The following is a 25,688-nucleotide window of genomic DNA, read 5'->3' as shown; positions in this document are numbered from 1 at the left end:
ATCGAAATATATACGGGGGATAACGGCCTAGTTCCCTTTCTATAGCACAATTGGAAGTATTGAGGCGTGCATTTAATATTCTTTTACAAAACTTTAACTGAATGCGCTCGATTTCTTTTGGTTTTCCGAATCCCCAAACCTCAGACCCATAACCTTGTATTGTAAAAATGAAGGCAAAAATTAACAACTAATATTTGGCTTGATATTATACTTATTGCAATTAGCTTATGATACATTTAGTGTCTTAAGGGCTTATCAAACTATGTGTTCATGATTCCTGGCAAATGTACCCGTGTTATTGAAATATTGGATATCAAGTGTGAAGCTTACAATGAGCTTAGACTAAGGTTTATTCTCCCAAGATATAGGATTCGACCAAGCATGTTTAAATTTGTGGAGTTACTGTCAACAAAAAATAAGACGACTCTAAGCAGTTTATCTAATTTCTTGTGTAAATGTTTTATTAAACGTCTTAATTTGATAAATAATATAACTTAATAACGCAAATCACAGTCCTGTGAATGGTATTTGTTAACATATCGCTCTCAGCTTATTTTATGTATGTTTACTAGCATGCACTGAATTGAATGTTTTCGTTAACTTTGTACATGCATTCATTATCGTGTATATTTATTTGTACATTTCTTGACGTTATGCCTAAACTTTCTATTAAATCATCGATATGCTGTATATGCATAAGATAATAAACACTATGTTCTGTTCTGTTCTATTGAAAACAGTCCCCAAATAATTCACTAACAACTTCAAGTCAATTGTTTTTTAATAGAAACTTTTCATTTCTTAACAGTCCACCTCTTTAACGAAAAACTATGGTTTTTGTTTTACTTATTTTGACCTCCAGACTCCATTTATTACAGTAAATTTCTAATAATGACAGTGACCTATTAATTTCTTCAGGTGTGTTAACTAGTAAAATCATATCGTCTGCAAAAATAGTAGTATAACTATAAGGTCATTAATAATGAAGTCTGAATTCATATATGTTTGTAAAAATAGTTCTAAATCATCTAAATCAAAACCGGAGACTTGTTTCTTAACAAAGATACAGTACATTCATATAAGCAACTGATCAAAATTATAAATACAGCAAATCATGCGACCAACGATTTAGCATCAATATAGTTATATTTAAGCGTCAAATAGTTAATGTTAAAAATATTACCCGTAATACAATCAAAATCTTTCTCTTAATTCCATTGCCTTATACACATAAATGGCAAGGTTTCTGTATACAGTAACATTTTGCGATTTAAACAATGCAATAAATTTAGGTATATTCGGTGCGGTATTATCATATGTTTTCAAGTATTGATTTCTTAGATCTTTATACAATTGGCATTCAAGAATAAAATAAAATTCATCTTCTAGTAAATTACATGCAAAACATTTTCTATACCAGTGTGGTATTGCTACTGGTTAGTGCCATCTACCGGTTTCTATCTCTAATCTATGTGCAGAGATTCTTATTCTCGACACATGCGGACGATCACCCTTTCAACATAGGATATTAGCCCCTTTATGATTTTGCGCAGATGGACAAAAGCCTCTTCACAATTTAGCGTATATTGGCAAACTACGCACCACATTTCTGAGTGCATTACGTTTGAACCAAGTGCTATGTAAAACATCTATATGCCATTGCTTTCATAATGGTTTCGCGAATTTTTAATCTTAATCGATCAAATCCAAAACCTTTTCGAAAAAGTAGCATTACTCTTATGGACAGAAAATTAACCATTGTTTTCATTTATAACAGATCCTTGCTCTCTTTGCAGCTGTACAATGTAAAACTACAGGTGGACTTTTTCATACTGATACACATTGAGACGATGTGCAGTGACCTTGACCCAGTTCCATACCTCAAAGGTCAAGATAACACGATACATTTAAAGGTCAGAGTACACATGCTCTTGTCCGCGCTGTAACTTACTTAAACATTCAAGAAAGATAACCAAATAACTAGGTACAAATGTTGTCCTCATTGAGTTGATGTGCAGTGACCCTGACCCGTGTCCATACCTCAAAGGTCAAGGTCACATGAGATATTTAAAGGTCAGAGTACACATGCTCGCGTCAGCGCAATAACTTACTTTTGCATTAAATGGGCTACAATTTTGGCAACACCGGTTCGAACCCAGTCTCCGACTCGATTTTTTTTTACATTTTGGTATTTTTTTTTTAGAATAATGATATCAAAGAGTAAAACATTTTATTAAATAAGTGTCCTGAGATTCGTTACAGAAAACACTTTGTTTGGTGACAATCCCATTAAAAGGTGAATAATGTTACTTATAAGGTAATATTCTTTCTAGGTTTGATCTTGTGTTCATGCTTTATGTTATCTTTGTATTGTGTATTGCATGCAAAGTATTACAAATATTATCAATTTACAGATGCACTCTTACTGCAAAATAAGATTTACCACAATTAATACAATTGTTTTAATATACCAAAATGGATGAATAAATGTCGAAAAAATGATTTTTATGAAGGATACCGAGTTTATTTTGAAAGAAAAGTGCAGAAAACACGGTATTTCTACCTTTTGCGACGGTAGTAGATCACTCTAAAAAAATTACCAATCACCATTCATTTAATACAATCTTGTCATTAGTAATTAAAATTTTCCATAAATGCATAATTTAGTAAATAGTTTTTCACTCAAAAGTTATGTTTGTTATACATGTGTATGTATTAATTTTGAATAAAAGTGTCACTTTGATTTTCGAGTATTTCGTTATTGCTTAATAGTTTTGTTTGTGTGTAGGCGGTTTTCTTATATTTGATATGCATAGTTAAATATGTGTCTACATTCTCTTGTGAATGATGCAACTTGATTAATTCGATTATCGATTAATCCTGGCATGTGCGCATTGTCTTGAGCAACATGTGTTTAGTGAGAGTTAAAGGAACATAGTAAAGATTATAAATGATAGATGCATTTTTTTAAAGGAGCACAGTATAGGTTTTCGCAAAGAAAATTATTTATTATAATGCATTATAATGTTTAACTCATTTGAAGTATATGATCAAAACATGCAAAATAATTATGATATGATATATGTCAAGATAAACAAAAAATAGCGAATTTTGGCGCTTTTTAACTGTCTACAACGAGTGTTGGGTTTCCCCTATAGCATCGCCACAATGGCGGTTTGGTATATATGCGTGCGTGAGTTCGTGCGTCCGTCCGTCCGGTTAAAGCATATCTAGGCTGTAATTTGGCTACGCATTGAGGGATTTTAAAATTATGGTGTTTGCCACTAGAAGGAAGCGTACCTCGCACAAGGATCATGCAAACAACTATTAAAATAGTGTTCAGAGATGTATATATACGGAGACGGGGTACGGGGAAGCGTTCTGAACACTCAACGACATATTAAATGTGATACCCGTACCAAAACAAAACCAACTTTGTAAAAAATTATAATTTCAGTTTGCCCGAAGATGACTGAAGTTTAAGCGGAATCCAAGCCTAAAATTGTGAGAAAATGATAATTTCTACATCGACCGGATGAAAATGGAATAAAAATTGATAAATCATTATATGATATCTCTCTAGATTTTCAGTGGCTGTTTATTTGAGACACTTTTAATCAATCCTATTGATGTTTATCTATTTCTGTAACAATGACGTTTGTGTTTGCCTATATTTTAGCGCTCGATGTCGGCCAGTGTTGTGACGACTGTCCATACTGTAAAGATGAAAATGCCACTTGTGTCACATACGGATATGGTAAAATGTGCATCTGCAATACTAACTTCACATTCGGCTATGAATTCAAGAAGTGCGTTCCTGGTAAGTTTAGTTTTCCTTACCATAATTATATATCAATAATTATTGTCGACGTATTTCGAAGTTGGATATATGTAGTTGGTCGGGCGAACGGGGGAGACGGAGGGCGGCTTATTGTTTATTGCTTATAACTTTAATTCGAAATGAGGGATAGACTGTACAAATCATTTATGATTTCCATATTTAAACAATCTATTCATGCATCGGAATCAGAAAGTGCTTTATTTGGACATAACATAAAGTCATCCATACAGATGAAATAACAATTAACGAAAATCGCTAAAAAGAAGTTAAACAAAACACTATTAAATTCAAGTTTTATTATTAGTATTCAATACAAAATAATAATGTTTTTTATTGTGTTACATAATACACTCACAAAACAATACAATTCAAGAATGAGATCAAAGAGAAATACACGCACTGACAGCAGGGGTGTAGCTAACCCTCTATTTATGTGGAATCATAATTGTGCCAAGGGGGTCCGGGGTCATGCCCCCTTGGTAATTTTGAAAACAATGGAGCAATCTGATGCATTCTGGGCGTTTTTAAATATGCTTTATTTAGTACTGGAAAATCGACAGTTTAAAGATCATGTAGTCAAGTACGCATACTGCAACATTGGCTGGTTTTTTTTTATCAGAATCAAGTGGATTCAGCCGCGAACTCGCGTATAGGCAGCTACGCGCTTGACTGGAGCCTGTTTAGTTGTTAACATAACGCTGCTTAAGAGACCTCGGGGACACCCGTAAATTTAAAGACAGAATCTATAAATAAATGTTCAAGGTAACGATACAAGTATTGAAACGCAGCTTTCCCTTACAACTCATTCCGATGGAACATCAACATACAAACAACATATTGGTATAAGCCGTTGGGACTCCAACCGACCGCTTTATTTTGTATATACAAATATAACGTTTGAAACCGTATGCATCATCATGATATAACAATACATGTGTAATACCATACGTACATCTATGAACTTAAATTTTCATATAGAAAGAAATCATATTTGATTATTATCAGTAAACATGTCAAAAATGCATCTAGTAATTTAAGCTTAATACTATCTACTAACAAGACTTCAAAAACAAGTCTGCTCGACGGCCGGTCCCAAGGCTGAATGACCACTCAACTCTCAAAGCACGAAATCCTCGTGCAAAACTTATTCGCCACCTATCGGATTGACCGTAACAAGGGAAAATAATTTTCGTCTAATACAATAATTTCAAACAACGAAAATTATATTTCCCTTACAACTCATTCCGATGGAACATCAACATACAAACAACATATTGGTATAAGCCGTTGGAACTCCAACCGACCGCTGAATATAAAAGAACGGGCTGTTAACCGCTGATATTCACAAAATTACAAACCCAATGATTTTGATACTTTAAGCCTTTCATCTACAGAATCTTTAACATAACCATCCTTTGCATTCTCACTCGACCACCGACCATGCCGTTTAAACATCTATCAGGGATACCCATGTTAGCAGCAGCAGTAGCCCCACCTGATCTCAATGAATGCAAACAATATTTACTAATGTTAGTAACATGTGGTTGAAATGCTTCTATGAACAATTTTCTCAAATTGCAATATGCTAAATGTTTACCATCTTCACGTAATTTATAGCCATGTTTGGTAGCCGTCAAATGAGAAAATATATAAATGTCAGAATTGCTATCTACGTTAGCCCAACTAAGATTACGTTCTATATTCAAAACTGGGCACAACAATGTCCCTGTTCTTGAAATCAATATCCAGGCACCATCTCGATATTTGTCAGTTTTACTATTTTCTATGAAAACAGTCATATATACTGGATTTATCAACACGTCACTTCTGCGTAAATTTAACAGTTCAGCACTTCTCATAAAGCCCGCAAATGCCAACAAACAAGCACATATAGTTCTTTGTTGCTTAACATCACCTTCTCTGTACAAAGATTTAAACATCTTGGATAAAAGTTCAATTGTCATTGGTTCTTTCTTTTTAACAGGCTTAGATAATTTACGCTTAGCAGCTTCTAAAACGTTAGCTATTAACTTCGAATCACATATCGTACTAAAATCGAATAAATCATGAAACCATTTAACACTGTAAAAAGCATTCATCACTGAGCTAGGCGAGTTTGCAGTTTGAATTAGAGACGATAGATATATAGCTATATAGAACGCCTTAGCAGGCAAGATATCCCTACTGGTAAGTCCATTACTCAAAGCCCATGCCGCCCAACGTCGGAATCCTCGTTTATAGGAATCACATGTACTTTTGGCTCGCGACTCTTCGAGTAATCGCGTCAGCAAGGAGACCTTGTCCCCCAAGACGTCCGGCAGCTCCTCTATCTCTTCGCCATAACTACGAAAAAACACATGTAAAAACAAATTACTCATTAGCATCAAGTCAACAGCAGCAAGCAAGTTTTACAAACATAAATCATAGTTGACATGCCTAATTCAAAATGCTTACAAATGTGCATAATATAAAAGAATGTACAATAAATTTATGCATTCCAAATGCATCCTATGCACGAATACTCATGCACAGCACCAACTAGCCGATACCGGCCTGTTGAAGGCAAACGCTACAGTAGTCACGCCCATACAGGCTTACTGTATACATCAATGTGATAAGCAAGAATTCGTATGCACGAATACTCCTGCACAGCACCAACTAGCCGATAGCAAACGACACAGTAGTCACGCCCATACAGGCTTACTGTAAACTTCAATGTGATAAGCACGAACTATTATGCACGATTACTCATGCACAGCACCAATTAGCCGATGGCAAACTCCACAGTAGTCATGCCCACACAGGCTTACTGTAAACTTCAATGTGATGAGCTTTAAATGATCGTACAATCAATGTACATAGCTAACATATTAAACTTTAAATCTTCGTTTCCAACATACCAACGCCATTTTTGCATGGCGTGTAGGACTCCTTATTGGTGGGCAAATATATAACTTCACGAACAAACGGTCTTGTCTGACTATTCTCATTATACAATAATGGCCAATAACTAGCAGATTTCCACTCGGGAGCAACTAGTACACCCTTTGCCTTGCATGCTACCATTTTTCTCAGCACCTTAGCTACTAACATAATTGGTGGTACAAACAAACCAATGTCCTTTGACCAATCAATCGTAAATGCACCTACACCAGAAGTGTTATAACACCAAAATCGGGAATAAAACACTGGTAATTTTGCATTATGTTCAGACGCAAAGTAGTCTACATCTAAATGACCCCAATTTGAATGTAACACTTCTAGGATATTGTCACCTATGGACCAATCGTCAACCTCGACTACCTTTGACAAATAATCCGCGCGACAATTGTCTCCGCGTGGAATCCACTCTGTTTCTAAGTGTATACAATGAGTGGAAGCAACATTGAAAATCTGCATAGCAACATCCTGTAAATCCTTTTTCATTGACCCTTCGTTTACTATACTACAAACGGCCTGGTTATCTGTAAACCATTTTACTCTGTTATGACTCAATATATGTACAATAGAGCGCATGACTCTAAACACAGCACACAACTCCCTCCACGTGGAGGACCGGGGAGCCTCCTCAGGCGACCACATACCATGAGATACCCCGTTAACAGTGTTCACTTCATAACCCGCATACCCGACACCAGAGGCATCACTATACACAATCTCGGTACATGCAGCGGATGAGGAAAGCTGCCGAATATTTAATGAATGTAATGTATTTTCCCAAAAATACAACTGGTGCCTACCCTCCTCTGAGACTCTAATATAGGAGTTCCATGTGAGAGCCTTTAAAACATCCATACTCAAATAACGAGTCATAATTTGAGCAACTGGACCAATCACTATTCCCATTGATATGATTTGACCAATAAAACTGGATAACGTACGCACAGGTACTCACTGAGTCACCTTCAAAATATGAAGGGTAAAAAGAGCTTTCTCTAACCTTCGATCAGGAATGTATATAACATACTTTTTGCTATCTAAAACAGCCCCCAGCCACTCTAGCACTTGTACAGGCTCCCACAATGATTTACCAGCTTTAGGGATTAAACCAGAATCAAGTAAATCCTGCTTGATGTCTTGTGACAACTTAAATGTCATCTGTAATGTACCATCAGTGCCAAAGCCATCATCTAGAAACTTGATCACTTTCTTTCCCTCACCACGCCATTTTCTAAAGAGTGGACGAGTGAATTTTGTGTACAAATAAGGGGCTACCTCTAAACCGAAGGGAAGGACTAAAAATTTATAATAGCACACACTTCCCTCTTGATCTTGAAAAGAAAACCCTAAATACTGAGTATGATTATACCTAATATCCAAAAAATGATAAGCTGAGTGAATATCAAATTTGATCATATAGCTATCTTTTTCAAGACACATTAGAGCACGTCTCAGATCTTCATAATTGACGGACTGTTTCCATACATGTATGTTTACATTTCTCAAATCCAAAATTAGGCGTATTTTGCCACTATTTTGCACAGGTACTGATAGGGGGTTCACTACCGTTGGAATTAGCTCACATTTTTCTACCAACCCCTTATCTAAAAGATCACAAATAGCAGTTTGTACAAATTCGGGATCTTTCAATGCCGATTGATTATTATGTAACAAGCTTTTCTCAGGCAAGGAATAAAATGGAATTTTATAACCATCTTTAATTGTTTCTAAAATGAACTCACTGGCTCCAATTTTAGTCCAAAAATCTATGTGATTTTTTAACCGATCTTTTACGATAATTTCTTTTAAACCTTGTTCATAAATAGAAAAATTGTTTGTAAACCTATCAGTATCAAAATTAAAAGACATGTTTTCATCAAAATACTCATCTTTAACAGTCCAATCACCAGCATTGTCTGTACTGCAAGTTTCATTTTTTGCCGGGCTGCTCTGTCTGTTGCTGTCCCTGCTGAGCTCCCCCAAACCTATTATACGGGCACGTGCGCCGCACTTGGTTGTACTCGCCGCATCCGAACCAGGGTCCAAGCTGCCCTCTGTTTCTGGGAAACCCCTGGTAGCCACGAAACGAATGTCCGCCCCCGGATTGTGCTTGCGACGTAGAGGAAGTACCAGCAAATCCGCGCGCCAGAGCCATGCTGTCCGTGTACCCCAAAGCTACAGCTGGTGATTTAGCTTTCGTTTTGGGTTTCTGCTGCTTACGTTTCCGCACTGCTCGCGAGTCCGCCTTGAGAATGCGCGACTCGTCGTCAGAGTCACTCGCCAATGGGTTTGACTGATATTGGCGCACTGTCTCCCAGCCTCCTTCGGAAGTATCAGCAATACGTATGTGTTTGTTTCTTACGTGGAGCTTATCCGCAATGCCAGCCAGTATTTCCTTTGCGTAATCAATTTTCACATTTTCTATAGCCCACAAATTCTGCTTCACACTGTCCTCCAACTCGGAATTAAATTCAAACTGAAGCCGGTTTCCACTAAATTTCCAGGCAATGTATTTAATGGTTTTCAACTTTTTAACTTCATCTACAGCAAGTGACTGTCCGCGAACTTCGTCTTTCAGATAATTAATTTGCGACTTTTGTCCTCGCAACTCAAACAAAATTTCACGTAAACTATTTTGAATCTCAGGCTGCACAGTCTCCTGCTGAATATCAGCAGACGATAAAGTTTCCATCGTGTAGATAATTAGACAACATCAAAAACAAGTCTGCTCGACGGCCGGTCCCAAGGCTGAATGACCACTCAACTCTCAAAGCACGAAATCCTCGTGCAAAACTTATTCGCCACCTATCGGATTGACTGTAACAAGGGAAAATAATTTTCGTCTAATTCAATAATTTCAAACAACGAAAATTATATTGTCCGGTGAAGTGATTAATGCACTCGCTTCTCACCAAGAGACCCGGGTTCGATTCCCGGCCTTGACGCATGTGAGTTTGGTTAGTGGTCACCAAGTCGGACAAGTGGGTGTCTCCGGGTTCTCCGGTTTCCCCAATAACACAAGACCAAACTCTCGCGCAACATCGTGCCAACGATAGTGACGTATCATAACTTTCTTCGCAATCGTTGTCAAATATATATATATATAATGTTTTAACTTATGACCTTATGAAAGGGTCACATAACTTGATAACAACAAGCTTAACGCAAGTGTGCACTGAAAGGACCTTATCATAGATTGGCACCAACACTACAACGGCATTAAAACTCTGAACATTGATATATTGGACTGTTTTCTATCGGATATTGTTGATCTTATACCAATACTGCAGGTGATCCCCCTCCTACCTCCGGCTTGGTTCGCGAGCCACGGGACCAAATGATGGCGGGACTAGCAATGGCGACACAGAATACGCAGAACTTTACATATGTGGAGTTGGGTACTTATGTTAGACTTGATATATACCGCGGTGCTGACTTAAATTTCTTGTCATCTAATTGTGCGCTTTGAAAACGCGAATAACTCTAAACCTAAATGTACAAGAACTTCCATTTCAGATTAAGAGATATATTTGTTGTCTTACCCCATCGTTGTGATATTAATTATAATGTTTATGTAACATAATAAGTATAGTATAATTGTTTATAAAAAAATCTTAAGTTATTTTAATTACCTTCGCCTATAAAGTAAAGAACAGGTTCACGAGAGTGAACTACAGGAAACTCTTTCAATTTCTACTTCAATGTCCCTTCCACCAGCCTTAAGTCAAGCATGAGGACATGGGTATTATTTTCTTTAATAAGCCAACCGGTTTCACTTGTAGCTAAACATTTATTATAAACCCTGATGAGCTACAAGTGAAACCAGTCGGCTTATATATATATATACATTTACATAGATCCGCCACCGCCGCCACGACATGATGTAGACAAACCGATTGTTAAGGAGTATCCGAAACCACCCACACCTCCGCCGCTAATGATTGAGGAGAAGCCGATCATTATAGGTCCCGATCCGCCACCCCCGCCACCTAGGCCCATTATAATCGAAAAACCAGTTTACATTGACCCTCCGAAGTATCCCCCACAGGAGCCGCAGAGGATAATTGTCGAAAAGATGGACCCACTTGACCGTGGACCGCCGCCACGGCTTCCGAAATCTATTATTATTGAGAAAATCGTGTACATTGATCCCCCTCCATGGCCGAAACAGGAGCCGTAGCGCATCGTTGTAGAAAAAAGGCGTGTTCCGCCAGCGCTCTCAGCCACCTTCCCCAAAGCCAGTGGTGATTGATAAACCTGTTTATGTGGATGCAATTATTTGACGTTAGAAATTTACTAGTATTAGTTTTAAAGTGTTAAAATGTAGCCATTACGTGTTTTGTACTTGAAAATGGCAGCAAATAGTCTGATTGATCAAACATAAAAAACCTTTTCATTTCAGTTAAAGCTTTATGTACAATTTAACTATTAAACTCAATAATAGATATGTTCATGTTGCTAAATTTTATGATGTTTCGGATTTCGTTTTACTTGGTTTTGGAGAAGCAACAGTCATTTGCTTAATGTTAATTTGCTAACCCTCACTACTTTAACTTTCGTGAAACACGTGTACTCGTTCTCAGATCTGACTTGTTTTTCAAAATCGACATTTACGTATCACGTGATTTCCAGCGTTCGCTTTGGATGCAGGTCGCGGATTCAAAACCAAACCGCGTCATACCGAGACTCGTTGAAATATGGTAACAGCAGCCCCCTCATATCTCGCACGGCCTAAAATGGTATGGTAGCATGGGTTAAGGGTGTACTCAGTACTGCTTTAACCAAGGAAAGCTGTAACCCGTGTGTCGGTGCTTTACCCAGTGCACGTTAAAGAACCAAGTGGTCTCTTCACAGAGAGTTTGGGTTTCGCTAGGGTCTCTTGTTTCACAGTACAGTGTATGTTTCTTCAAGGCTCCTAATATCTTGATTTGACTGGGAATTTCGGTCTTTTCTGGCTCATGTCACTAATGGCATTCAACCACATTTAAAGTCGTGATGGCGTCACGCTGGAGTCAAGCCATCATGCAGCCAAAAGGCGAGCGTTGTCTGAGTTGTTGATTCATTACATCCTGCACCTTCAAGAACCATGAGGTATTTTCGAAACTGTATCTCTCCTCGAGCTTCTGTTTCTTCAACGCTGAATATCACGAACAATGCAATGTAAATATACGTTCAAAGAAGTAAAAATCGGTGCACTTGGAAATTAATACGAAAATAAGTACACATCGTAACTCGTTTCACACCATCAAGTGACAGTGCAAAGGTAATGTGATGTACCATAAAGGACGTGACGCCAACTGTCCTGTCATTCAATGTTAACAGATTCCATAGAGATTGTCTTATGCTTTAATGTAAACCGTTTCCATAGAGATTTTCTTAGACTTTAATGTAATAAGTTCAATAGTGATTGTCTTATGCTTTAATGTAAACAGTTTCCATAGAGATTTTATTATGCTTTAATATAAACAGTTTCCATATAGATTTTCTTATGCTTCTGTGTAAACAGTTTCCATAGAAATTTTCTTATGCTTTAATGTACACAGTTTCCACAGAGATTGTCTTATGCTTTAATGTAAACAGTTTCAAAGAGATTGTCTTATGCTTTAATGTAATTAGTTCAATCGTGATTGTCTTATGCTTTAATGTAATTAGTTCAATCGAGATTGTCTTATGCTTTAATGTAAACAGTTTTCACAGAGATTGTCTTATGCTTTAATGTAAACAGTTTCCATAGAGATTGTCTTATGCTTTAATGTAAACAGTTTCCACAGAGAATTTCTTATACTTTAATGTAATTAGTTCAATCGAGATTGTCTTATGCTTTAATGTAAACAGTTATTATAGAGATTGTCTTATGCTTTAATGTAATTAGTTCAATCGAGATTGTCTTTTCTTTTATGTAAACAGTTTTCATAGAGATTGTCTTATGCTATAATGTAATTAGTTCAATCGAGATTGTCTTTTCTTTAATGTAAACAGTTTTCATAGAGATTGTCTTATGCTTTAATGTAATTAGTTCAATCGAGATTGTCTTTTCTTTAATGTAAACAGTTTTCATAGAGATTGTCTTATGCTATAATGTAATTAGTTCAATCGAGATTGTCTTTTCTTTAATGTAAACAGTCTTCGTAGAGATTGTCTTATGCTTTAATGTAATTAGTTCAATGGAGATTTTCTTTTCTTTAATGTAAACAGTTTTCATAGAGATTGTCTTATGCTATAATGTAATGAGTTCAATCGAGATTGTCTTTTCTTTAATGTAAACAGTCTTCGTAGAGATTGTCTTATGCTATAATGTAATTAGTTCAATCGAGGTTGTTTTTCTTTAATGTAAACAGTTTCATAGAGATTGTCTTATGCTTTAATGTAAACAGTTTCATAGAGATTGTCTTATGCTTTAATGTGAAAAGTTTCATAGAGATTGTCTTATGCTTCTTTGTAAACAGTTTCCATACAGATTTTCTTATGCTTTAATGTAAACAGTTTCATGGAGATTGTCTTATGATTTAACGTAAACAGTTTCATGGAGATTGTCTTATGCTTTAATGTAAACAGTTTCATGAAGATTGTTTTATGCTTCTATGTAAATTGTAAATAGTTTCCATAGAGATTCATAAAGATTGTTTTAATTACTTTAAAACAACATGCATTTTCAAACACCATCAAAATTCACCAAACACCATTGTTTTTGTTAACGAATGTAGCCGAGAATATCCAAATGCATTTTCTTTTCTGTGGTTAAGGTTACACATGACTATTAGTTACTTAAGTATGAGCTGATAGTGTCCTTGGCAGTAGTTTTGTTTAGGCAACTTATATGCTGTATTGTAAACCTTTAAATTATTCAAAATAGAATAAGAATGAAGTGTTTTCAAACATTAATTACTTTTGTTAGTATATTGGAATAAAGGCATTTAGTTTTTGCAAAATGAATCAAATAGCAATATCATTCAGTTTGTGGAATGTTATCAAAGTATGGGAAGAATTTTCATTTGCATGCATGGCATTTTTTTCAATTCCTTTTCATTATTTTCTATTTTTGTAATTTACCCCTCATCTGCGCTCACACCTGTCTTTGGACTTTTGTATGCTTCATATCCTTTGTTTGGTGTCTTGAAAGCATCCAGATTCTGACACACAACAAAAAAACCTTTTCAAGTATTTGTCACAAACTTGTGGTAAGAGCAACCTCAGGTACAAACTGGTGACTGTATGAGGTCTCTCCTCCCTACCTTCTTCCTACCAGAAGGCGAGTTAGTTTTCTGGTGTTCCCCAGTGAACGACCATTTATATGTATGGTGACAAAAACCTGCCATGACGGTTTGAAATTCTGCAATTATTTGGAGGTTTTTAATTGTCATCTATTGACATAAAAACATTTCTACATTTCTTTCCCCTTTCCCACACGCACCTAGCCTCCCGTCCCAAAATGACCATACATTATAAATACTAAACGTGTGCTTTTACTTTGTATGACAGAAATGAGAATACTGGGGGAAATTACCGGTTTGCCTTTAAAAGCTTTGTGAAATTTCATAGCGTCTCTTTGAACCGCTGGCGCGTTCACGTCACAAACTGGGCATCTGACCTTCTATAAGATGACAATTTAAATGTTTAGTCGGCAAAGATTGCACAAGTGTCTCATAACAGCCCGAGGCATATTCTATACGAGCATGAAGGCCAATTATCAAGCAGAGGCCCGGCTTTGTCATGTTTTAACCTCTTAAACACATAAGTGTTATTTCATTTATAACTGTTGACCAATATAGTTCTTTTAAAAACACACACAGCAATTCTAACTCTAGTTGTTTTCCTATAAGCTTTAAGCTTGACGATAAAACGCACTCTAGTCGGAAAAAAGCAAACAACAATGTTCTGCAATTACGTTTTTCTACCAATTCCATTAAAAATAGTAATTTCCTGAAGATTCCCTTTAGTTGAGTTTTGTATAGGTTTTCTGATGTGAGGAGTGAGGTATTTGTTAATATAAATATATATATATATATATATGTTCTAGCGAAACTATATATATAAACGTTTTTTTTAAATATTTAGTCTTATTTTATATACATATATGTATAATAGTATGCATTGTCCACATTGCCCTTAGAATAGTTTGTGAATAAATCTTGAATCCTGTTTGTGACGATAAATGTTTTTCAAATTCATATAATACAATATAGTGTGGTAACTGATAATGATAATGTTAGGGGAAGGTACTCCAGACTAAAAATACTACTGCAGATTAAAACCCGACAGTATAGTTGTGTGTAACCTTTTTCTTTTTAGCAGTAAGAAAGCTCCTGTCAACTGAAATCATGTATTTAAATTACTTTTTTGATGAAATAGGTTGTGAATTTGCAAAATGGATATGGTTATTGATAAGAATTAAGGTATTTATTGGCAGTCTTAAGCCACAGAATACAAATGAAGAACATTTCATTTTTATAGACAGTTTTTACATGTTTTTGAATTTTGTTATGAATGACGTCCAAGCTAACCATCATTACAAAAAAAGCCTGGACGGCATTTTAGAATGACTACATGCCCCTGTGCTTGAAATGAGATGCCCTACCAACAAATTCGAGAGCTGAAAGTTCAATTCACAACAAATAACGAAATTGAAATTCATTTAATTATGAATTCAGGTGGTGTTTTACAAACACAAAATTCACTGTTGTATTCGTTTCCTCCCTTTGTTTCCCATCCTCCCGGGCCTGGGAGCCACCCTTCGGGCCCCGGGAGAGCAGACAGCATCACCCATCACCCCGAAATGGTCAGACAGAGGAACACGCTCTCCATTGTTGGGAATCGATACCTCGTCAGGGGTGAACACACGCTATAAATGTACATAATGCCCGTTTATGTGGCGTTTGTTTACACCAGTATAAGAAATTCTTAAACATGAAAATGCTATTTATATTACAAAGGAATGAAGACTAAAACGTCATAAAAAAGTATTTTATCTGACTATGGCTGTCCTCACAATGGAGTCAAATCACATGTATTACCGTTCGAACGTTTTTCTTAAGCTGTAATTAACATGAGCATTTTGCATACCTTCACATTTCGGATCCCCATTCCGTTGCCAAAGATGTGATCTATAACCGTCGGAACGTCGTATGAGTTGAGGTTGTAAACGTTTTGGTCCGCAGCGCAAAAGGTGCAATTTGATGTAACTTGGGTGTTGAATAGTTTTGATAAGCGTCGATATTGGTCTGAAATAATATAGACAGCAGAAGATGTATTCGTGTGCACACATTCCGTTTAAACGTACGATATTAAAGCTGCACTCTCACAGATATACCATTTTTATAACTTTTTTATTTTTCGTCTTTGAAAGAGCATTTTTTTACGTAATTATCTGCAAACCAATGATAAAAAATTGCTGACAAAAGATCAGATCGCAGATTTGCATATTTCCGTTCGAAAAGTAATGTTTTATGGCTTAAACCGTTACTTCCGGTTTAAGAAAAATGCATAAACATTAGTTTTTGAACTTAAATATTTAAATCTGCGATCTATTTTTTGTCAGTAGTCTGAAATAACTGGTTTCCATGGATTTTCGCAAAAATTGGCTCGTTCCAAGAATATAAATAAAAAAGTTGTCAAACGTTCAATCTATGAGAGTGCAGCTTTAATGGGGTGGTTATAAGTTTTATTAAAGGAATGCTTAAAATGACAATCTTGTTCAAAATCTATACAAACACTGTATAACAAACATAAAATTTGAGTGATAAACCTTAATTTACTTACTAAATAATGCACCTACTATCGTCTCATAAAGTAGAAATACCATGTTTTCTGCACATTTCTTTCAAAATAAATACAGTATCCTTCATACAAAACCCCCCACTGTTTTTAACATTTATTCAACCTTTTAGGTATATCAAAACAATTGTATTAAATGTGTTATTGTGGAAAATCTTTTGGGAATAAGAGTGCATTTCTAGACTGCATGTATCGACTTGCAACTGACAATCATGTTTCTATTTGCGTCCTAACTGACCTTTTAACAGGTCTGGGGGCATACCGGGGATAGCTTGGTAAGTAGGCCGTGATTTTACCTCCCCGGCGGCCCCGCAGTGCCTGATGAATTCGGTGGTTTTATCTTCGCGCCAAAAAAGCCTTATCTAGGGTCCTTGAGTTGCGGGTGCTTTTGTCGGAGAATTAACCAGCAGTTCTTCACCGCAGGGCGGGGATTTTACCCGGGCTTGGCAGGACCGAATTTAAAGTCCCCGTAATTTCTCGGACATGGGGGAGGTGGAGGGGCGTGGTTACAATTGACTAATGCATAAGTATGCACACTCACATAACACATTATTTTCATTTGATCCACGTTTTTTGCCACTTAGTATGCTCTTGTCAATTCGCGACACACTCAAGTCCATAATCTCCAATACGGAAAGGAACTTATATAAGCATTTAACAAGCTTGTCATCCAAACCATTCCGAAACATTTTATACACTATATAATTTTACATCGTGCATTGATTTCAGGTGTATATTGAACTGAATGAGTACGTTTAAACTAATCAAATTTACTTTTCATAAAATAAAAAAAAATCTAACTTGCTCTCGGTCTTGTCACTGTTATCATGTTACATATATACCTTCTCCAACTGCTTTTCCCGGGACAAGCGGCCCACCATTCACGTTGAAGTCTCCCAGCAGCAATAATGGTCGCACGTTCTTAAACGTTTCGACTATCGTGGTGATTTCCGAGCGACTCTGTTCCACCAGAGATGCAAAGAACGGCTTCATTGCCACTATAAAATAATGTTGATTTACATTTCATTAACAAAAATGGAAGTTATAAACAATTTCTGTTTGTAATGACTATTTAGAAGCAAGCTGAAGGCCCTGAATATAAGCTTAATTCAATAAAACTCGTTTCTACACACCCACACTGATGGACAAATTATTATCTGAGTTTTCCCCCATAATAATGCACTCTAATGCGTTGGCATCTAGATAAGAGACAGTCGCTATTAATACAATCAAAGCATCGAAACGAAAGAAAATATTTTGTCAACAGTACTTTTAATGATAAGCTGAACAGAACATCCTGTTGACACTTTTAAGTCAATAAACTGAGAAAAGTGAGACTTTGAAAAAGCATTTATGTTTACTTCTCAATTTTGTAAATGTGTTCTTTAATTGCTAGTAAAACTTTAGATATTGACTACCATAATTATGTCCGCATTTTATTATAAGTGTTTTCTTCATGCTATTGTATTATCATAATAAAAACTGGTAAAACCACTCAAATTGACCACGAGGACTACTCATTCATTAAAACATACCAGTTTCAAAAGGTAATGATTTTTACGATTCATGTTATATCAAAGTATCTAAATAAAACCTTAACAAGACGAGAGATATGAGACAATATCGAATAGGACCTCTCTGTCATTCACAGCAGATCTTGCAGAATTTGGGGTTAAAAATACACATTTGGCGAATATCTCACCAAACTGTTCGCTTGAAAGTTTGTATAAGTCATACATGAGGATGTCACGGTGCAAGTCATAAAGCAGTCATTTATGGGCGCAGACAGACTTACACTTAAAGCACAACAACAGCAACAGCAACGACAACAACAACTGTGGTCAGCGTTTCAACGAACGTTCCACAAGATTCGCAAGGTCAAGAATTTCAGTGAATTACATTTTGAGAGTCTCAAATTAAGTTGAAGACTGTACTTGCAGAACCAAAAAATAACTCTGCCTTAACTGACCAAATAAGCTTAAAGCTTCGAAAAAAAGATATAACAATTACGTATAAACATTAAATTGTAAAACAAATAACGATGGTACGAAACATGGATTTATGAGAAGGCCCTATTGACCTTAAAACATCTGAAATATAAACTCCGGAGAGCCTTTGCCTTTTATCGTCGTGATGTCGGCATTACTCTTCTTCACGCACTAAAATTCTGTAGGGGGAGTGTTATTTGGCACCCAAGGGTTTTCTATATAATGTAACAACTTCATTTTTTAATACACCCCTTAATTGGAAATATGCCTGGGTCTATTTGTTAAAATATAAGTTACTTATCATCATCATTTAATCTGGTATTCGAAATGTAGAAGTTACATTTATGCTATATTGTAATCTTTTACTAACCTTCTGGGGTAGTGACGTCACTAAGTGACGGTATCAGATGAGTGCAGACGACTGTTACCTTGTCGTCAAACTGGTTGAATATAAAGGGTCTCATTATGCTAATGCTAATCAGTGAAACCAATCGTTTAAAAATATATGGTATTTTATAGCTTTTTTTTGAGAGTGAAAGTGGTCTAGGTGTGTGCAACTAAGCCTAGACATGTAGGTCCGATTGCCAGCGTGGTAACAGTGGTTACGTTTATGCCTCTCATCCCGAACATGTAGGTCCGATCCCCTTTCACGGAAAGAGTGGTTAAGTGTCTTCCTCTCATTCCGAACATGTAGGTCCGATCCCCTTTCACGGAAAGAGTGGTTAGGTGTCTGACCCTCATAAAAAACCCTCAAGATTCGATCAACACCAGGGTGTGAGAGGTCTAGGAGTAAAGAGGTCGGTACCTCACCCGATAGGTGTTGGTCACTAGGGTGAGAGTGAAATATATAAGTCTTAGTTAAAAGGGCACCAGGCCCTAATTTCTCGAAACTTTTTAAGTCACTTATAACAGGATTAAGCTTATCTCACTGTTTTATGTTATATATGAAGAGATTTTAGACTTTGAATAGGAATTACGTTTTATGATAATCATAATAAACTCTTTTTCATTTATCAAAATTCAATTTAAGGTGGAACGCGACTATGATCGAATTTTCGAGTTAATGTCTGAAAATTGACATACGTATAGAAGAGCATATGCCCAGTTAGGGACTGGCTTTTGGCTTATTAAAATAAGCTTATTAAGCCTGTTAAGCTTAAGATGTTTCGAGAAATCGGGGGGCCAGTACAGGTTCAAAAAATAGTATAACTAAGCTATACCTTGCTTCGAAGATATCCTCGGGACAGAAATTGAGGAATGTTCGGGTAGAATAAGACGGACTGTCTTACACTCAATGGCCGCTTCGATAACAACAGCAACCCCATAGAATTGATCGTCAGTGACTGTTCGGACGGCACTGGGGAGGCACAGCTGTTTTGTGAGATTGACAAATTATATTTCCTTATACTTAGTATCTAAGTCAGTCCGATATTTTTTAAAACCAGTTGAAAATAAGAATTTAAGGCAAATGCGATCAAATCATTCATTTGTATAGGAGAATTGCATGATGAAAATTCTACAATTCTATTAATAAAAACCTCTGTAAATGTTACTTTTACTTAGTTCACCTGCACTTACACTTCGAGCAATTTTGTGATATCGATGGCAACTTGTAACGAAAGACAAGATAAGCAGTGTAGTCCACTAAATTGTATAAGGTTCTGTAACTCCGATCCACAGGAAGTCTCAAGGCATGCAACAAATTTCACAGAGCTTGAAAATGTGCCTATAAGGGCAGTACAGTTGTTGGCAAACGAACATCCTACCAAGGCTGCGGTAGCAACGGCAGAACAAACAGCGCCTGAAAATAATTCAGAGCTATCTTGTATTTCATATCGCTCTATCAGATATATATTTCCAGTGGGGGGCTTTTCAAAATACAAGTGTTTTACATTACCTGGCGGTATGTTCGAGGCTATACCAGACCCTACCTGGTGATCGTTATTTTTGATGTTATACCAGACCCTTACGATCGGTATTTTCGAGGTTATACCAGATCCAGACTGGCGATCGGTATTTTCAAGGTCATACTAGATTTTGACTGGCGATGGTTTTTTCGAGGTTATACCAGATCCCACCTGGCGATCAGTATTTTCGAGGCTATACCAGATCCCACCTGGCGATCAGTATTTTCGAGGCTATACCAGATCCTACCCGGCGATCAGTATTTTCGAGGCTATACCAGATCCCTCCTGGCGATTGGTATTTTCGAGGTTATACCAGATCCCACCTGGCGATCAGTATTTTCGGAGCTATACCAGATCCCACCTGGCGATCGGTATTTTCGAGGCTTTACCAGATCCTACCCGGCGATCAGTATTTTCGAGGCTATACAAGATCCCTCCTGGCGATTGGTATTTTCGAGGTTATACCAGATTCCACCAGGCGATCGGTATTTTCGAGGCTATACCAGATTCCTCCTGGCGATCAGTATGTTCGAGGTTTGACCAGATTCTACCCGGCGATCAGTATTTTCGAGGCTATACCAGATCCCTCCTGGCGATCAGTATTTTCGAGGCTAAACCAGATCCCACCTGGCGATCAGTATTTTCGAGGCTATACCAGATTCCTTCTGGCGATCAGTATTTTCGAGGCTATACCAGATCCCACCTGGCGGCAGGTATTTTCGAGGCTATACCAGATCCCACCTGGCGGCAGGTATTTTCGAGGCTATACAGGACCACACCTTACGGCATTTTTTGCGGCTATACCAGAGCCAACAAACTGACATGTAGTGTAAAGGATATACAGGACCCAACCTGTGTGTGTTTGTGTGTGCGTGTGTGTGTGTGCGTGCGTGTGTGCGTGTGCGTGTGCGTGCGTGTGCGCTTGCGCGTGTGCGTGTTTGCGTGTGTGCGTGCGTGTTTGTGTGCGTGTGAGTGCGAGTTTGTGTCCGTGTGTGTGCGTTTGCGTGTGTGTGTGGGTGCGTGTGTGTGTGTGCGTGTGCGTGTGCGTCTGTGTGTGTGTGTGCGTGTGTGTGTGCGTGTGTGTGTGTGTGCGTACGTGCGTGCGTGCGTGCATGCGATTGTGTGCGTGCGTGCGCGTTTGCGTTTGCATGTGGATCTGATAAGACCATACAATATTCCACAATGTGTGACAAGAACAAATATACGACATTTAACAATGTACAGTTTGTATCATTACATGAATCGGAGTAGTACAGAGTTCCTATAGCACTAGAACACATACTCCTCAATTCCATGGATGCAAATTGTATCACTTACTATGTTGAACCCCGGCCTGCTGTGGAAGCTGTCCATTGAACAAGTGAAGTTGGCTCTGTGAGTGAGGATATTCGTTGGCAAGACCTCGGACGAAGGCCTCGATGTCCGTCCCAAGCGATATCTGGTAAAACAAGAAAATTCTTTATAAATATACACAACAGAAAGCTCGTCGTTTAATAGAATAGCACCTTAAAAGGCATAACATCAAATATTTACTGATTGATGCGCGGGTCATTTGAGCGTGAACGTCACGTGGTATTCGAACTAAGGTGGTCGGTTATATTGGCGGGAAAATCAGTTCTAGGCTTGACTTCTAACAGTGAAGGATTTCATTCAAATTAGAAAAAAATATGTTTATATACATGTTTGATATATGTAATTCATGCATGCATGTCCGGATGGATTCCATAGTTCCTATATTCTAAGGAATGAATTATGGGTTATCTGTTTTAGTTACAATTCCATATATATATATATATATATATATATATATATATATATATATATATATATATATATATATATATATATATATATATGCATCGCTACGGTAACACGTTTCATTTCGAGGGCGGCTGACATTCCAATGAAGGATATATGATCAAATCTGTGTCACCGTTAGTAAGAATTAAGAGGCGCAATTTGGACTCTTTGAAACTTGGTAACTATTTATTGTTGACGCCTGGACAGGTTTGATCAGGGCATGAGCCAGAGGGGCTGGCAACATTTAGACAGAACAGAACAGTATGTTCGAGCTTTACAGTGTTGTTAAAGTATGCGTTTGTGTGTACCACACTGCTCCAACATGTGCAAAAATAAATTGAAGACTTGCCCCATGCACACATGTGTTTGTCCTTTGTGCGGAGGGGGGTTAAGACTGTCATTTTCTTTCCGGAGTGGTTCGAACGCGGCGTGCCAAAATCGTATGCAGTACGAATTTTTTTAATGAGCCGTTGCCTAATACCCGGGAGATGATAACGACTTGGCCGAGCCATCTAACACCCTCGATTTAAAAGCCTCAGGCCGTTTTTTTATACTAGGCCCCGAAATTACCGCCCAGTTGAACCTCTGAACAATTTACATTTTTTTTTTACTCGAGCATATAAATGTCAAACATTAATGTGTCGAGTTTACTTAAAGGTGAACTGAACCATAATTTCGATTTCTTAATGTTATCCCTTGGTGTTACTAAACGCGTCCATTTTTATATACCAAACGTAGATTCCGTTTCTACGGTCTACCATTTCCACGGAATGTTCTGCCCATTCTATGGTTGCTACGTGAATTAATGCCCTTATTTTGAAGTTTTAAAGATTGATCATCTAAAATAACGGGTTCTTAATTTAGTTAGCCTAAATCATAAAAGCATGCCGTCATTAAATGTCAAACAATTAAAGCATGAGGTGCAAGCTCTTGGAAAATCATGGAATATTGACCTTCCGTTATTTTCACATGTTTTTACATTTAAAACGAACTACCTCTTGGAGACACACAACATCAGCGTTGGAGCTGCGCACGGCCTCTATGGTAACATCTCGTCGATCCTCGCGGCTAGTTTCATGGTCAGGGTTTTTCTGTTCTACAACCCCAAGAAGCCCTGTGTTGAAGGTCAACGCCTAAAATTAAGTTCGCATATATATAATAACCACAGAGCGGGAAATCTAACGGTATGCGTGATTTGGAACCAAAGATATGTTTTAAATAAAAAGATAATATTGTACTTATTTACGTTTTGGCTGGCAAACGTTGTTGATATAGATGGAAATAACGATCATTTAGAACACTGGTAGCTGAATGGGTATAAATTGTGGCGTTCATTGGCGTTCATTGGCGGGTATAGTAGGGATACTGCAACAAAATAAACCGTGTAACCATCTCACTCGACATCCGATAAATGACATCATGTAATGCCAAATGAATTGCTGAGTTTGGTATTTTCTTTTCTCCCACCTCACATAAGTAGATCCAAAAAATTGGCCATGCTGGAAATTCTTTTCTCCCACTTCAGATAAGTAGATTCAAATATTTTGCCAATGCATGATTATAAGTATCTTCCATGGCCGAGAGTGTAAGATAGGTTCATTCCGACCCGAGTGTAGGGTGTTTTGCGGAAACTCGGTAAACCTCGTTTCTGCGCGAGGGTCGGGATGAACCTATCTTATACGAGCGGCTATGGTAGATGCTTTTTCTCCCACCTCAGTTAAACAAAATTAAGTAAAAATGTATTTTTGCTGGAACTCTTTTTTGCTTAGTGAAAATAATTGCGTATGGATATGTGATAGCACGTGGTTGTCATAGATATACGCGCAGTGATCCAGTTAATGTTAATAGTCAAATCGGTGTTTTTAAATAGTTGTAAGGAGAATGAAGCATTATTTCTTGAATGGTGCCTGAAAACTGTTTTATGGTGACATTTGAAGCGAGAAATAATTAATTAGCGTTCTAAATATTACCATAAGACAAGATTTCCTTGATGCTACTGACGATAGTCTTCAACAAGGGAGGTAATTACAATGTGGTGACCGTTAAAAAGAAGTTCCATACGGGCATTTTATCTTCGCCCGTGGGCAAGATAAGAATATCTAGCATGGTTAAATTATTGGATCTACTTATCTGAGGTGGGAGAAATTCTTATCTTGCCCTAGGGCAAAGACAAAACAAGTACGCGTATGGAAATCATTTTTATTGTCATCACACAATTGCCTCCCTTGTTGAAGACGTATGTAGCATCATGACATGGAAACCTTGTCTTGTGGAAATTATTTTAAATCCAAATTGATTATTTTTCGCTTCAAATGGCACCATAAAAAAGTCTTCATGCATCATTCAAGAAATAATTCTGCACCCTCCTCAGAACTTTTTAATGAAGGATTTGACTACATGTATTTGCAATATCTGAATCATTGCGCGCATATCCACGACAACCACAAATTACCACGTATCTATACGCACATTATTTTCACTACGCACAAGAGAGTTCCAGCGAAAAAAATATATTTTAAATTTATTTTGTTTAACTGAGGTTGGAGAAAAAGCATCTACCATAGCTGCTCATGAAAGATAGTTCATCCAAACTCTCGCGCCGTGGGTTCTGCGGAAACTCGATAAACCAAACGTGGTCATCTTTTTAAAATGCAAATAGTTTTATTTAAAAGAAGCTTTTTAATAAGAAGAAATTATCAATTACCTTAATGGTCAGCTTTGGTTTGTCATGGCGACCAAAACATGCCGGTAATAAAATTACAGCAAACAAAAAGATCCCACGAACCGTCATCATTGAAATTTTAAAGTTTCTAATTGCTAATATGTGTTGTAAAATGTAGCTTAAATATGTTAAATATCAAACTGTTTGCGGAAAGTATTTTAAATTATCAGTCCTTAGGGGAAAAGACTATACGTATATGTAAGTATTTGAAATCACTTAATTTATACTTAAATGATCTTTTATACCAAAAAGAATGTCAATAAGTCATTGACTTTTAAAGTCATATTCATTTACATTTACACTTTATTCCTCAATTATTATTACTTACTAGTTATTACGCATATGTACTTAGGATGGAGCGGTGTATGGATACGTTATGTACCTTAATATATCTGCCATTATCACTTAAAGCTGCACTCTCACAGATTGAACGTTTTGACAACTTTTTTTTTTTGTCTTGGAACGAACCATATTTTGCGAAAATCCATGGAAACCAGTTAAATAAGACTGCTGACAAAATATTAGATCGCAGATTTTATATTTAAGTTCAAAAATTGATGTTTTATGCATTTTTCTTAAACCGTTAGTAACGGTTTAGGCCATAAAACATTAATTTTCGAATGGAAATATGAAAATCTACGATCTGATTTTTTGTCAGCAGTCTTATACCATTGGTTTGCAGATATTTACGCAAACATTGCTTTTTCCAATACAAAAAA

General features: G+C 37.0%; 3 protein-coding genes across 3 annotated transcripts; 1 reads left to right on the top strand and 2 right to left on the bottom strand.

The window, feature by feature from the left end:
- Positions 1 to 9,533: 9,533 nt before the first annotated feature.
- LOC128204319 (uncharacterized) lies at positions 9,534 to 11,228 on the top strand. Its single transcript, XM_052905731.1, has 3 exons — positions 9,534 to 9,600; positions 10,072 to 10,179; positions 10,639 to 11,228. The coding sequence occupies exons 1-3, from the start codon at positions 9,534 to 9,536 to the stop codon at positions 10,959 to 10,961; spliced, it is 498 nt and encodes a 165-aa protein (XP_052761691.1). The 3' UTR covers positions 10,962 to 11,228.
- A 4,171-nt stretch (positions 11,229 to 15,399) lies between these two features.
- LOC128204318 (uncharacterized) lies at positions 15,400 to 19,004 on the bottom strand. The gene is made up of 4 exons (XM_052905730.1): positions 18,911 to 19,004; positions 17,395 to 17,550; positions 15,842 to 15,999; positions 15,400 to 15,620 (listed from the first exon to the last, which is right to left on the bottom strand). The coding sequence occupies exons 1-4, from the start codon at positions 19,002 to 19,004 to the stop codon at positions 15,453 to 15,455; spliced, it is 576 nt and encodes a 191-aa protein (XP_052761690.1). The 3' UTR covers positions 15,400 to 15,452.
- Positions 19,005 to 19,322: 318 nt separating this feature from the next.
- LOC128204317 (uncharacterized) lies at positions 19,323 to 25,038 on the bottom strand. The gene is made up of 6 exons (XM_052905729.1): positions 24,952 to 25,038; positions 23,243 to 23,380; positions 21,765 to 21,885; positions 20,119 to 20,341; positions 19,761 to 19,911; positions 19,323 to 19,367 (listed from the first exon to the last, which is right to left on the bottom strand). The coding sequence occupies exons 1-6, from the start codon at positions 25,036 to 25,038 to the stop codon at positions 19,365 to 19,367; spliced, it is 723 nt and encodes a 240-aa protein (XP_052761689.1). The 3' UTR covers positions 19,323 to 19,364.
- Positions 25,039 to 25,688: the final 650 nt, after the last annotated feature.

The sequence above is a fragment of the Mya arenaria genome, chromosome 10 (assembly GCF_026914265.1).
Source record: "Mya arenaria isolate MELC-2E11 chromosome 10, ASM2691426v1".
Lineage (NCBI taxonomy): Eukaryota > Metazoa > Mollusca > Bivalvia > Myida > Myidae > Mya > Mya arenaria.
The sequence above is the reverse complement of the archived record's forward strand: the minus strand, read 5'-3'. Positions and strand labels throughout refer to the sequence as shown.

What these genes read in the sequence shown, in the direction of transcription:
- LOC128204317 (XM_052905729.1), bottom strand. Translation starts at nt 25,038, where the DNA reads ATGACGGTTCGTGGGATCTTTTTGTTTGCTGTAATTTTATTACCGGCA. An exon ending in ATGTTGTGTGTCTCCAAGAG is followed by an intron (nt 21,886 to 23,242) that starts GTAGTTCGTTTT and finishes TTGTTTTACCAG; the next exon opens with ATATCGCTTGGGACGGACAT. An exon ending in ATCACAAAATTGCTCGAAGT is followed by an intron (nt 19,912 to 20,118) that starts GTAAGTGCAGGT and finishes CTCACAAAACAG; the next exon opens with CTGTGCCTCCCCAGTGCCGT.
- LOC128204318 (XM_052905730.1), bottom strand. Translation starts at nt 19,004, where the DNA reads ATGAGACCCTTTATATTCAACCAGTTTGACGACAAGGTAACAGTCGTC. An exon ending in TGACGTCACTACCCCAGAAG is followed by an intron (nt 17,551 to 18,910) that starts GTTAGTAAAAGA and finishes ATTATTTTATAG; the next exon opens with TGGCAATGAAGCCGTTCTTT. An exon ending in GGGAAAAGCAGTTGGAGAAG is followed by an intron (nt 16,000 to 17,394) that starts GTATATATGTAA and finishes ATATTATTTCAG; the next exon opens with ACCAATATCGACGCTTATCA.
- LOC128204319 (XM_052905731.1), top strand. Translation starts at nt 9,534, where the DNA reads ATGACCACTCAACTCTCAAAGCACGAAATCCTCGTGCAAAACTTATTC. An exon ending in CGCCACCTATCGGATTGACT is followed by an intron (nt 9,601 to 10,071) that starts GTAACAAGGGAA and finishes CCAATACTGCAG; the next exon opens with GTGATCCCCCTCCTACCTCC. An exon ending in CTTTACATATGTGGAGTTGG is followed by an intron (nt 10,180 to 10,638) that starts GTACTTATGTTA and finishes ACATTTACATAG; the next exon opens with ATCCGCCACCGCCGCCACGA.